Source organism: Adiantum capillus-veneris, chromosome 21 (assembly GCF_014529385.1).
Source record: "Adiantum capillus-veneris isolate H3 chromosome 21, ASM1452938v2, whole genome shotgun sequence".
Lineage (NCBI taxonomy): Eukaryota > Viridiplantae > Streptophyta > Polypodiopsida > Polypodiales > Pteridaceae > Adiantum > Adiantum capillus-veneris.
Genome location: NC_140951.1, coordinates 95,383,568 through 95,396,955, shown reverse-complemented (window position 1 = coordinate 95,396,955; position 13,388 = coordinate 95,383,568). Strand labels below are relative to the sequence as shown.

At 45.4% G+C, this 13,388-nt stretch overlaps 1 protein-coding gene across 4 annotated transcripts in view; it reads left to right on the top strand.

Annotated features, from left to right (window-relative positions):
• The window catches only part of NRPA2 (nuclear RNA polymerase A2), a 164,227-nt gene that overhangs the window by 41,906 nt on the left and 108,933 nt on the right, over positions 1-13,388 (top strand). For 2 of the 4 annotated variants that reach the window (XM_086494002.1, XM_086494003.1), the window contains exons 6-8: positions 13,004-13,074; positions 13,148-13,225; positions 13,315-13,360. In XM_086494002.1, the coding sequence (XP_086350128.1) occupies positions 13,004-13,074; positions 13,148-13,225; positions 13,315-13,360 (195 nt within the window). Of the gene's footprint in view, positions 1-12,993; positions 13,075-13,147; positions 13,226-13,314; positions 13,361-13,388 lie in introns of all 4 variants that reach the window. The other 2 variants (XM_086494005.1, XM_086494004.1) reach the window with 2 other exon arrangements.

Genomic DNA, 13,388 nt, shown 5'->3' with positions numbered 1-13,388 from the left:
AGCACCAATTAACCACTTCAAAACAATTCACAGATCACAATAGATTTGCACTGGCCTGGTGGAGTTCTGTGCCTAGAGATATTGGCCCCAAAGACTGGCGCCCCTTTCGGTATTTCTTTATGTATTAATCAATCATCAAAGTACAAGAGAGCGGTTAGGGTTTCACTCTCAGACTCTGCGTTCAGATGCTTTGAGAAGTGAGCCCTAAACCACTAATTTAAAGGTTACAAGGGATGCCCAAAAGGAGAGCCCCAAAAGCTTAAAAATAAAAGCAAAGAGTTTCTCTCACAAACTCTCTCTCTGTGTGGCTTTAATAAAATAAAGCAAGTTTCATTCTCTCTCTCTCTCTCTCTCTCTCTCTCATCAAATCAGCGTGGAGCAAAAAGCAAGGACTTGCGTCGCTGGGTGCTTTTTTCCCACCTCTGCAATTTCTTGAAGCTGCTGCCACGTGGCATTACCGCCTGATTTTAGGGTTTCCAGCCATTTTAGGGTTTCAGCCAGCAGTTAGGGTTAGGATTTCCAGAAATTAGGGTTTTTGTAAATTAGGGTTTCTGGCAGAAACTAGGGTTTTTGCTATCGATAGCCAGGTCATCACTTTGTGACATACAACATGACCAGGGTTCAGTTCAGTCAAGTCAATCTAGGATAGGAAGTGATCTGGCACTTTTGTGAGTCTGTTCGCAGACCATGCATGTCCAGACACTTAGATTAGATGCATATCCTCTGGTTGCACACAACATGATCATCAGATTTCCATCAGAACCCATCAGGAGCATTTTTACAGTGCATAGAATTAATTTCCCTATTTTTGACATTTTTCACTTATTATTTTTAAGTGACTTTTGTTGGGAACTAGGTAGGACAATTTTGCTAATGAAATATATAAGGAACCAGAGCTAGCACTTTCTGGCAGAAGAGGCAGCAGGAGCACATGCTCAATAGGCAACTTCTCAGCAGAACCCCCAAGAGGCCTAGCGTTTTTGCATCACAGCAAGAGGCTGGCGTTTTTGGACCAGATCAGGATTTCCACCGTAAGTCAGATTTTCAGCCGTAGCGATTTTGCATCTGCCAGGCAATTCAGAGTTTTGCAGATCTACCGCGACGGAACCAACACAAGCACCAACGTTTCAAGTTTTCAGCACTTAGATACAGCAGAACAAGTCCCGAACCTCACAGATCTCACCTTCCTGCAGTAGATCCTCGCCGCACGGTCAGATCAACGAGCGTTGGAAAACGCAGATTTTAACATCTGCGTTTTTAGTGCGTCGTTGTTGCATCGCCATCATCGACATAGAGTCAGAAATTCAGTAAATAAAGATTTGCAGATTTCAGCCATTAGTGTTTTCATATTTCAGCCCGTCTCGTCGTCGTCCTCATCGTTGGCAAGTCCAAGCATTGTAGAGATTTGTGCAATCAATAGTAGACCGCTCTCGCCATAGAGAGTGGGGCCTTTGGAGGAGGGTTTTAGGTCGTCTCTGGTGTCGTATTCTCTTCTCTCTCTCTCTCAGTCTCATGCACCTTCACGCATAGTGTCCATTCACTTTGTTTGTGTCCACTGCACTCTCTCATTAAAGAAGGGAAGGCTCTCCCTTTCATAAGAGAAAGGAACCTTGAGCACAGTTTGGAGCACTCATCTTGAGCAAAGTTCAACATTCATTCCACGGCACCTTACAAATATTGATGGGGCTGATAGTATTTTGCTGTATGACTTTATGAAAGAAGTACTTTGAAGTGGGAATCCCCGAAAAATGAATCTATTACATGTGCTTTCTCATGTGAGTAGTGTTTGAGTGTATGTTTGAAAGACGAAATGATTGCAGCATTGAGGTCTTGTTTTCCAGAGAGATGAGATGGACAATTGCTAAATACGTCGGCGTAGATTATGATTCTCATTCAAGATCTCGACGGAAGTAGTGATGTGAATGTGATTTGAATGTTCAGTGACTGTCGTCTTTGTGCAAGTGCTCGATATGTGTTGTCTAGTGCGTCAGTGCTTAGAGTTAGTGTCTACAGAACTGGTTTTTGGCTTTTGTCGGTTTTGCAGGTGTAATCGAGGGCGATTACAATTTTCAAGAGGGGGGTATGTCACAAAGTGATAACGTGGCATGTCCGTCGGAGAAACTGTAAAGAAGCGGACGAGACGCAAATTTATAAGTTGTTCCAACTTACAAGATTCCGTTCGATGGGGCCTAGGGAACACTAGAAAATTAAAAAATGGGCGGACCTGCTGATGTGGTAGCGCTATACGGATACCTAGAAAATCGCACGTAGGCTATTGACGTGGCACAACGTACGAAGTTTCATGTTTGGCGGAATTTTTTGGCAACAGCGTTGGCTGCTTTTGAGGCTAGTGCTTTTGGAACTCGAAGCTTTTCTTGTAGTGCTTTTGGGCCAGAGGCCTTTAAAAGGATTGCCACGGCATCTCTCCCTCAAATGGCTTGGGAGCACTAAGTATAGAGGGGACCCTTTGACATTGTACTTTGCTAAGAATTAATAGAAAAAGAAATATGGAAAGGGGCAACAAACTTTAGGGCCAATATCTCTGGGCATGGAAGTACGTCGGACCGTGTCATCTCTCTCAGTTGTGATTAAGTTTATTAAGTGGTTTTCAGTTTCTCTCATGTGTCGTGCTAGATTCTTGACTTGGGGTGTCCAAATAAGTTACAACTTCCCCTTTTGTTCTCGAGTTCTTGTTCAGAAAAAGATAGCACCTTCAGAATGTGCATTGACTATCGGGCACTCAACAAAATAACTGTGAAGAACAGGTTTCCCATTCCACGAATGGATGACATTTTGGATCGCCTTGATGGCGCGAAGATTTTCAACACGATTGATCCAAAGAGCGGCTATCATCAAATCAAGGTGATTCCACAAGACACCCACAAGACTGCTTTCCGTACTTCTTTTCGCTTACACGAATTCTTGGTGAATCCTTTCGGATTAACTAATGCACCGACATCTTTCAATCGGATGAATGGAGCGCATCTTTGGGGGTCACCACCAATATGTCGACACTTTCTTTGAGGATATTCTTGTGTTTAGCAAGAATGAAGAGGAGCATCGTCAACATCTGGAAACTGTTTTATAACTTCTTCATGAGAACCAGCTTCTCATTAATGGTAAGAATAGCAAGTTTTTCATGAAAATCTTGGGCGTGTAACCTCTTTAGAAGGTATTCAAATGGATCCAGAAAAGATCAAAATAATTCAAAAATGGCCAGATCTTTGTGATGTGCATCAGTTACGATCTTTTCTTGGGTTATGCTCTTACTATTGCCGCTTCATCAAGCATTTTGCCCATATTGCTTCTCCTCTACACGACCTAACCAAGAAGAATAACATTTTTAAAAAGCCTTGGACACGGGTAATAAGGATATCCATACGGGTTTCAACCTTTGTAGCTTGGTGGCGGTGGTTTGGAGGAAGGTGATGGCAATGCCGATGGCAGAGAGGTGGTTGCACTGGATCAGGGTTGGACGGCTGCACCATGTTCCTAAAGACTCCCCCAATCGGAATAGACGGTTGAGAAGGGTGGCACTTAAGAGGCTCTTGCACTTTTTGGTGCGAGAGCAGGGGGTACTACCTGGGGCATAAGAGGAGGTAACATGTAGCTCAAAAACTTTGTAGCATCGGAAGATTCTGCTGAGGATGCCGTGAAGCTCGTCGAGAACAAATCGCAGGTACTTTGTCGAATCCATAAATGCCATGATGCTCTGTTTGTTCTTGGTAGAACCGCTATGCTTTGAGAAAAGCACACGATTGGAGCTCTGATACCACTGCAATGGGAGGGCACCGTCTGCCAATTTAAAAGAACCAATTGGATTTTAGGCGCACTTCAATACAACTGAACTAAAGAGAGAGCGATTACATGGGATGCGGTGTGGCGGAGTTCCACCTCAAGACGCAGTGGCCCCAAACGATGGCGCCCCTTTCGGTATTTCTTTATATTGCTTCAACATGTACAACTCTGCGAGAACTCTTGGACTCTGCTTTGCTTCACCTCTTGGTTGAATGCCAAAGGAAGAGTCCAACCCACGTATATAAAAGCCCTAGGCAGAGTTAGCGGGAAACGGATTTTAGAGGCCTTGGAACGCCGGAACGGTGCTCCGGCCGGTTGGGAGTGAAAGGAACGTTCCGGAACGGACGGACGTTTCGGCAGGCGGTCTGTGACCGGAACGGCAACGCAGGTGAAACCGGCTTGTTTAATCCAAAAAGGGCGGTAGACCTTAGACTTAAACCTTATTTGCTTTCACCCATTTAATTTGTCGCCCACTTTACCTGTACTTTCAAGACACAGCAAAAGGGGAAAGGGATACAGGCTGCTAGAATGCACTTGTATGAGAAGACCGACACCAGATTGACCCCTAACTTAGGCGCCCCTTTCGGTATTTCTTTATTGTTTAAGAGAGGGAATAAACGCTGTGGTTCCCTACAAGCTGCCCCGCACAAGCTTGGCTGAATTTCAACTGTTCCGGCCCGATTTCGGTAGCATAACTGTACTAGGACCCTTCACAGTCAGTATTCCCACGCATTGAATGACTTTCCCGATGCATATGGGCACTTTGCAAAACCTGGCGAGAATCTGCAGCACGCTGAATTCTCTGTTTTCAGCCCCGAAAATGCGCCAGATCACCTGTACAACGGTCCCCTCGCGTCCGCGAACCTCCTGGGGGTATTAGGGTCCGTTTAGGGCCAAAACCCTAAACCTGCAAAAATACACAGCAGGCTGTAATTTACTGTTTCGGGCTCCGTTTCGCGTGCCGGTCGCATTCGTAGTAAGTCCTCGAGCTCCCGCACTTGTAGGGCTACTTGCCCTTTGAATCGGACGAGATTTTTGGCATGAAACCTCTCCGAATTCACATGTACCTGCGGGGGATTAGCTGCTAGCTAATCCAGTACCTGTGCAAGAGGCTCTTGCCTCGGCAATCGCGCATGAACCCACACAACTGTACATTGGTCAATTGAAAAGCCCACTAGAGGGGCATAACATACTGCCATAGGGGAGAGAGAGGGCAGTGCGTAGCGTGCAGGGCATCACTCCTGGCACCGCATTGTACATAAGAGGGAAAGGAAGCACTCCATAGCTCTTAACCTGTGTGAGAGGACTTGCAAAATGAGCCTCCCAACTATAAATTCAGCACCACTTCTTGTTGCATGAGGAAAGTGCACATAAATGTGCCACTTGGCGCATTTACAAGCTATTTCCCGTTTCGGGGTTACCGCCTAAAAATCTCCCGACCGGTTACCCGGTTGACTTCACTGCAGAGTAATAAATTGTTCCCCTTGTCATTCCGGACGTAATGACGCGGACACATTTTCAGGTCCCAAAAATTAAAATAGTAGTTCCCTAAATTTTAGGAGATGCTCCCATTGTATCTTTCTAGGTCATCTGACCCCCTTTGTACACTGCAGCCACACCCAGAATTGAAATGTAGCCTCTGTAGCAAAGGATTCCACTTTGGCTAGTCAATGACCCCACTTTGGCTAACCATAGTCCTTGTCCAACCTTAGTGCTCTCTTGCCCTCAGGCCTGGACTCCCTCTGGACAGTTCCACACTAGCTATGCAATGCAGGGCAATTAGATTTCCCGAGGGGTGTTTCCAAAAAGTGAAAGTAAATAAATAATCAGAAAGAAATCAACAAAAAGGATAGATAGTAGTCACACGCTGGTGACAGCAGGAACGGCCGGGAACGCATCGGAACCGTTGCCAACGGCTATAAACGGTTGTTTTTTTGAGTTTTAAAAAATTTGACTGTTTGGGGCAGCAACGTCCATTTACCGTGCCCACCTCCATAGCTTATATGATAGCCCCTTCTACCCCCATTCTTCACAAATGCATCAAGGTTGAAGGCCAAGCTCTCCGCCTCTCTCTCTCTCTCTCTTGGGCTAACCCTCAAGGCTCAAGGCTCTACTTTCAAGCTCTCCTTCTCTCGGTCTCAACTTTCAAGAGGTGAAGCCTCTCTCTCAAGCTCTCTATCTCAAGTTTCAACTTCTCATTGCTCAAGCCTCTCTCTCTCTCTCTCTCTCTCTCTCTCTCTCTCTCTCTCTCTCTCTCTCTCTCTCTCTCTCGGATAATCCATGGCCTCTTCTTCTCGTACAACCCCCTTCGTTCATGCGGGCAACACTCAAAAGGCGAAGGAATGGTCGTGGTGGGATGAAGTGACCTCGGAGGGCACCTTGTCGGCGGTGGGAGGTTCTCGTGCATGGGCATGCAAGTTATGCTCTTACACGCGGAAAGGGGGGCATGACAAAGTGAGGGCACACTTTCTTCGAGTGCCGGGACATGAGGTGAGATTTTGCACCAACGTAACCATCGAGAAGAGGAAGGAGCTCGACGAAAAGGATCGGCAATTCAACCATAAAGCAAAGCTCGCACGCAAAGGTATTGATCCAAAGACCCTCATTTTCCCTTCTTCCTCTCTACCCGGTGTAGGTGTTGGTGCATCTTCACAAGGTCCAATTCGTCGCCAAAGGACCCTTGCCACCTCTTGGGACCCAAAGAAGAAAAGAGGTGGAGGCGGCCGTGGCCCGATTCTTCTATCATGACCATATCCCATTGTCGCGGCGAGGTATGTTCATTGTTTTATGATTTATCAATCTTCTCTCTCATTTCTTCCGTTATCGTCGTTTCCACCTTTTTGATACTAACCTCTTCTATGTTTGATCGAAATAGGTCGGAGTATTGGAAAGTCATGGTGCAACGGATAGGAGAGTATGGCACCGGCTATGTGCCTCCATCTTTAGAGGCTCTCCGAACCACTTTGCTCGATCGAGAGAAGGCTAATGTGGAGCAAGCAACCCTCAATATTCAGCGTCCTTGGGCAAAACATAGCGTTTCCCTCATTGCCGATGGGTGGAGCGATACAAGGAAGAGATCTATCCACGGTCTTGTCGCATACTCGAGTGGAGAGATGTACTTTGTGCACTCTCATGATGCCATCGAGTAGCAAGTCCGTTGATGTGCTCTCTGTAGAGTGGACAGCGGCCATAGAAACAATCGGTGAGCAACACGTGGTGGCCTTTGTCACAGATGGGGAGGCATCAAACAAGGCAACAACAGCTATTAGAGGGCAACTATCCGCATGTGACAATGTGCTTTTGCATGGCACACTGCTTGAACAACCTTCTAAAAGACATCGGCAAGCTAGACTGGATCGCTCTAGTCATTGCTGATGCAGTGAAGATTGTTACTTTCATCAACAATCACAACTTGGTTCGGAGTGAGTATCTCAAGAAGTCGGGCGGCAAAGTGCTTCTAAAGTATTCAGACACCCGCTTCGCATTCAACTTTCTTCTTGTGCGCAGGCTGTCTGAATGTCAAAATGCGATCCGATAGGTCTTCATTAGTGATGAGTTCACCACCTCCCCTCTATGCAAAGACAGTTTTGCAGGGATTTTGTGCAAGGATAAGGCAGAGGATCTTGAGTTCTGAAAGGAGCTCAAGAGTCTAGACGCACAGGTAAAACCGGTGGTTCATTTGCTTCGAGTTCTGGATGGCATGGATTCTTACATTGGCAAGATTTATGAGGCAATGGACCGCATGATTGAGCAGCTTGCACAGCTTGAGCCGAACGCAGAGCGATATGAGGAGATCCATGCGCTTTGCAGCTCAAGGTGGAATTCATATGCCTCTCCTTTACACGGTGCAGCGTACATGGTGGATCCAGAGTTCCAAGGTGCAGGGCAAGAGACAGATAGGGAAGTCATGAACCAATTTACAGAGATCTGAAACAAGATGGTTCTAGACAGAGATGGGCGACACATTGTCAGAGATCAGTTGAGACAGTACAGAGAGATGCGGGGGTCATTTGGCAGTCCAGATGCTCAGATTGATCGTAGGAAGATAGGTTCAGTGCTATGGTGGGAGGACTATGGCTATGATGGCCCTAAGCTTCAGAGATTGGCGATTCGTATTCTCAGCCAGTCAGTTAGTACCTCATGCTTGGAGCAACTGTTGAGTACCTTTAGCCACATTGCTTCCAAGAAGAGGAATCGGCTTGGAGTGGAGAAGGCCAATGATCTTGTCTTCGTCAGCGCAAATTTGAAAATGCTTTGCAAGAGTACAGACAAACAGACAGATCCTTTTACAAGTGGGAAATGGAGCAAGAGGCTCCTCAGGCAGGTGGAGATGCACATCCACCAACACCAGGTACTTCATCCGTGGCTGAGATCAAGCTGGGCCTAGAGCTCGATGATGAGGAATGGGAGGATGTGCATGATTTACAGCCGGCTACTACAGATTGGGAGGCCTCCTAGGCTAGTGGCTCTTGAGTGTCGAGTCTTTGCCATTTATCCTTACCTTTTTGTATGGTTGCTTGAGCCTTGCCCTCTTTGCCATTTGTAGCTACTAGCATCTTTATGGTATTTGTCACCTTCAGTCTTTTGGTATTGTGGTCATTGGTTTGCCCCCCTTTGGTTTTTTAAATTTTTGTAGCACGTTGGTGGCCCTTGAGGTTTGTTTGCCATAATTAATTCCAAAGTGTTATCTCTGACTACTACTCTTGCAATTATTTGAGAGCATTGTGTATGGGCATTGTGTTTGCTCAATGTTGTATGTGTGCTATGTACTCTGGGCGCTGCACATCCCAATCAAGTCATAATAAGGTTGAATGGTCTTCGAATCGTGTTTTCTGTGGGTGTTAGAGTCAAAGGACTCTAGTACTACTTGTATTCAAACACATAACGCTAGAAAAAAGTGTGTTTTTAGCCTCCCGTTCCGCGCCGTTCCCGTTCCGGGCCCATTCCCGTTCCCCCGTTCCGCAGGGAGGCCCGTCGCCGTTCCCCTTCCGCGTTCGGGGTAACTCTGGCCCTAGGCCCTTATGCACTCTACATGAAAAGCATATAGTCTAAAAGCATGAAACTCCCAAAAGCTAGCTAATAGGGCTTCACATATCATCTGCCACATCATCACGTGCTAAGGCTAATCGCAGAAGTCCGTACAGTGCTAGGTGGCAGCCAATGCAAAACATGGGCGCTCGTACAGCTGCCACATCATTAGGTTTTACGCAAGAGATTTGTATGTGAGAGTGTAGGTCGCTCTTTATTTTCATTCTAGGCCCCATCGGCCCACTCGGAGAGGATGTGTAAGTTAGTGAGAACTTTTGCTTCTTCTACTTCTTCTAGGTGCAAGTCGGCCCGGGTCTTTAGTGGCTTGACATGTCAGCAGTTTGTGACACCCCCCCTTCTTTCCATATCGGACTCTTGATATTCTGGCGTAGCAAAATTAGCCATCACACCCAGACCGCGTTGATCTATAATGGGTGTCTCGATGCACTAAAATTGCATACCTAGGCAATCTCACCCATTTAGGAATATTCAATGGTTGACACATCACAATGCAACATAAATGCCCACATATGCATGTTACAAAACACCACGAACGTCGCGAGATAGTCCTCTGCGACAGACGGTCTGCAATATGAAGCTATGATTACTTCGTCACTTCCCCCGCAAATAACCTAAAGACGTATGGGTCATGAGCTCATTAGATTGATACAATCAAACACTCCCCAAACTGCACTTAAGTCGCTTGGAGGTTTCAAGCATACAACTAAACGCTCCCTAGATAGCATTTCTCACTACTCCATTTGGGAGTAAATCACCAAGCATTGAAACCAACTTTAAAACCAAAGTCAAACAATTCTCAAATTGGCATCCAGACAGGTTTAAAATAGATACCATCCATTTTAAACAAATTTCAAACAATATTTTCTCAAACAAAGTTCAAAAGTGTCTGAATACAAAGCAACTAGAAAACTCATTCGGGAGTTTGTTCAGACAACCAAACTTTGAGGACGACTGGCTTGTCCATCTGCATCGTATTGTCCCAGATATGGAGTGTCGCATCACTCTTGTCCTGCCAAGGCATGTCGAAGAGAACCTCGCAATTGCCGAACTTCATGATGTGGAAATTGGCTTTTCCAAGATATCCTGGGATAGTTAGGGGGTACCAAGAGTGGGTAGATTTCATCCTCATCATTATCATCATCAACTCCTCATGACATAATTCATTAGCGCAAAACATATGGGGAGGGGTATAATCACATGAGGGCTAATGAGGTGCCCAATGGAGAAAGTAGACATGGTGATCATCCCATGAATTCTTTCATGGGTCTCTACAGGATGGCCTCAATGTCCTCCATAGGTCAGCTCTTGAGGCATGGGGGGCGGGGTGCTTGATTTTGCTCAATGATACTGTGTAACCTCTGATGTAGACCTTGTCTACGGTGTGAAGATCTTCGCATTCTCGGGCATTGTGATGTCACGTGCACATGAATCTGTGTGCCACGTGGACATGCTTTATCAACTTCCGGAGTCAGTTTTCCACCTATCCCTAGATAGGAGTGTCTAGAATCCTAGAGGGATTAGTATCGGCAATTTTTTGAGCTTGTTCGCAAGACCTACATGTCTGGATGAATCCATGAGATTAGGTTTTCCAATTTTGGAACCCTCTTGTATAAATGGTCTGGACACACGTTTTGACAGATGTTGTTACACTATGGTGGGCATTTGGCATGACATGCATATCGTTTTAGGCTAGAGGAATTAAACGACCCATTCCCCACATCAATCGGATGCTCGGGTAGGCAAATGTGCGGACCAGGGTGTGATTGGATAACCTGTGGTGGACCAACACGAGTAGTCCCTCTGTCAAATGTAGTGATTTGCCTCTGTATGGATTCTCTAGGTGTAGGTCCTCTGCTCCGAAGGGTAGTCTCTTTGAGTCTTCGGATCTCCAGCAAGAAGAGACCTAGGAACCTCTGATCATATTAATCCATGATGCGGGATAAGGGGCTAAAGCCCTCTCTGAATAAGGAATGAAAACGCCCGTGGATCTCATAGTATGTTGTGCATTGGCAGATTTAGTGCTCCTCTGTCTCTGGCTCTCTCTTGGAAACCTGGCATAATGTTTCCTTTGGGGGTATACCTCTGCATCAGTTAGTCTCTATCTCCAACTGGTGAGATGAGGTGCGTAGCTGATCAACAACACATCTAATGCCATGAGATAGGTGGGTGTCCATATACTTGGGGTGTGAGACAAACCCATCATCTGTCTTGTGGAGAAAATGGTTTCGATAAATTTATAGAAAGCCATCTTCGTCCCCAACTCAAGTGATGGAGACAACCAAGTCCTCCTAGTACCCAGCTGAATGAGATCAGGTCTGATAGTCTTGCTAATCTCTGAATGATTGAGGGTGAGGGATAGTGCATCCAAGGAATACTGAAAAGGGGGCAGCCTGTTCATATTAAATCCATGTAGCTCAAACCAAGTTGATATTTGTAATTTTGTCGAAACCAACATGAAGATCACCCTCTCCGGCGAGCTGTCACGATGACTCAAACGCTTATTTTGCATATCTGTTGCATGGTAGCTCCCATGTGCTACTAATGAAAGACAGTGATCTAGCAAGAGCCTCCACGACAATCGGTGGTGCACTCATTACAGCTCTGAGAATCTCGTGTGGCATTCATTGACGCTTTCGCCCGGGTCAGCTTGGAGATCATCAATACGAGTGGTCTCTCCATGGATCTCCATTGATCATATGCGTGCCTGATCTACTATGATGATCCAGGCTAGGCCCCCATATCTACACTCCATAAAGCATGGTAGAAGTGACCAAAGTGTCAAACAGACACAGCTTAGTGCGTGGCTCCTGAAACTGCTCGTGTGAACATATCCTCTCTAGTCCTCCTAATGCTGCATATCAATCTCGCCTATGCGGCACCTCTCATAGAGAAAGTAGGTCCACTAAATACAACATCAAGATATGCATAAGAGAACATACTCCACTATCTGCTGTCCATATGTAAAAATAGGTGCTGATCTCCTGACCCACTGCACTGTAGTATTGAATCCATCACCTTGGTTTTGCCAAGGTTGATGGAGAGTCCACTGTCATGGGCATGAGCATTTAGCGCATCTAGATGTCTGTGCATAACCTTTCGCGAGTCTGAAATAAGCACAATATCATCCTCATAAAGCAATAGAGGTATCTGTGTAACTGAAATTGTGCCTTTCTATCCCCTGCAATCTCAATATAGTCAGAAATCTCATCATATACAATCCAAAGAAAATCGGAGAAAGTGGGCATCCCTGCTTCATCCCAATAGTAGAGTGAAACTGGGCGCCCTGTTTTTGGCTGCCTATTTTAATAAAGGGCGCTTGTAAGTTGGGCAGCCGGACAGTTCTTAAAATGATATGAACTTGCGAAAACTCAATAACAACTGGTTAGCTGAAAATTACATGCACAACCCAGGTGTCCCTAGTCTCATGCACTCAGTGATGCCAACGTAGACTCTGCTTTCCAGGAAAGCACATAAGAAGCAGATTGCTTTTCCAAAAAGGTTTCTAAGAATCCATCTTCATTCATGTGCCTGGTCCTTAGCACACGTTACTTAGTCCAGAATCCCCTTAGACCATGAAACCATGAAACATTCCTGTACTGTGCTTATTCCACCCACCTTGTGATGCACTAGAAATGCTCATACTTGGTCAAAAACTGTTGCCAAAAAAGCTGCATGGACTGCCAGTGTGATTCGCAGCACCTTTCACAGCTGCCACATCATCAGTTTGGCTGCTGCTCTGTTTGGGCCGGTCAGGTACTGCCACATGTCATCAGTTGTGACACGTGATTTGGGTTGAATTGTGAACAAAACTAGCAATTATCTTTTTGCTGTATCAGTTACTTCGGCTGAATAATTGCTCTTAATTCTGGCTGCAATGCTTGTTGATGTAGATAACAAACATAGGACACTCATATATGTTTGTGATAGTGGGCTGTTCATAGACATTATAAAGAGTCTGTTGTTTTCTTTATTCCTGTATGGAATCTGTTATTTTTCCCAGTGCTTTACATTTGAGGATTTCTTGTAGTTTTGTCCTTTTTGCAATGTAAAAGGTCACTGCTGTTTTCAAAATTTACACTCAGATTGTCAAAGCTTTCTTTAGTGTTAATGATATTGAGCTCCATCTTTATGTCCTCTATGGATAAGTTCCAAACAGGTAGTTGCTATTTGCAGAAGTTCGTATAGAAACAGGGGTCCTGGTTACACAGACATGGGTGTTCTGATCAGGTAAGCTTTATGTTATCCGAATGTAGGTGCTGAAAATTAAGTGGCCAATGCCTTTTATCGGTACGTTTGGCAGATGTGTGAGGTCAGATCAATCATCAGTCACTGTTCGCCTATATTATATGCAATATGGTAGCGCAACATTAGCATTTTCGTATGTATACACACTGCTACCTACTATTTGTTTGTTGCTGTCCGAATGACATGCATAATTTAGCTTGAGGCTAATGATTAACCAACCAGGTATCGGCGCCAGGAATTTCTCATACCGGTGGGCATTATCTTAAAGGTCTGCTAGTCATTCAGCCTTTGTCATA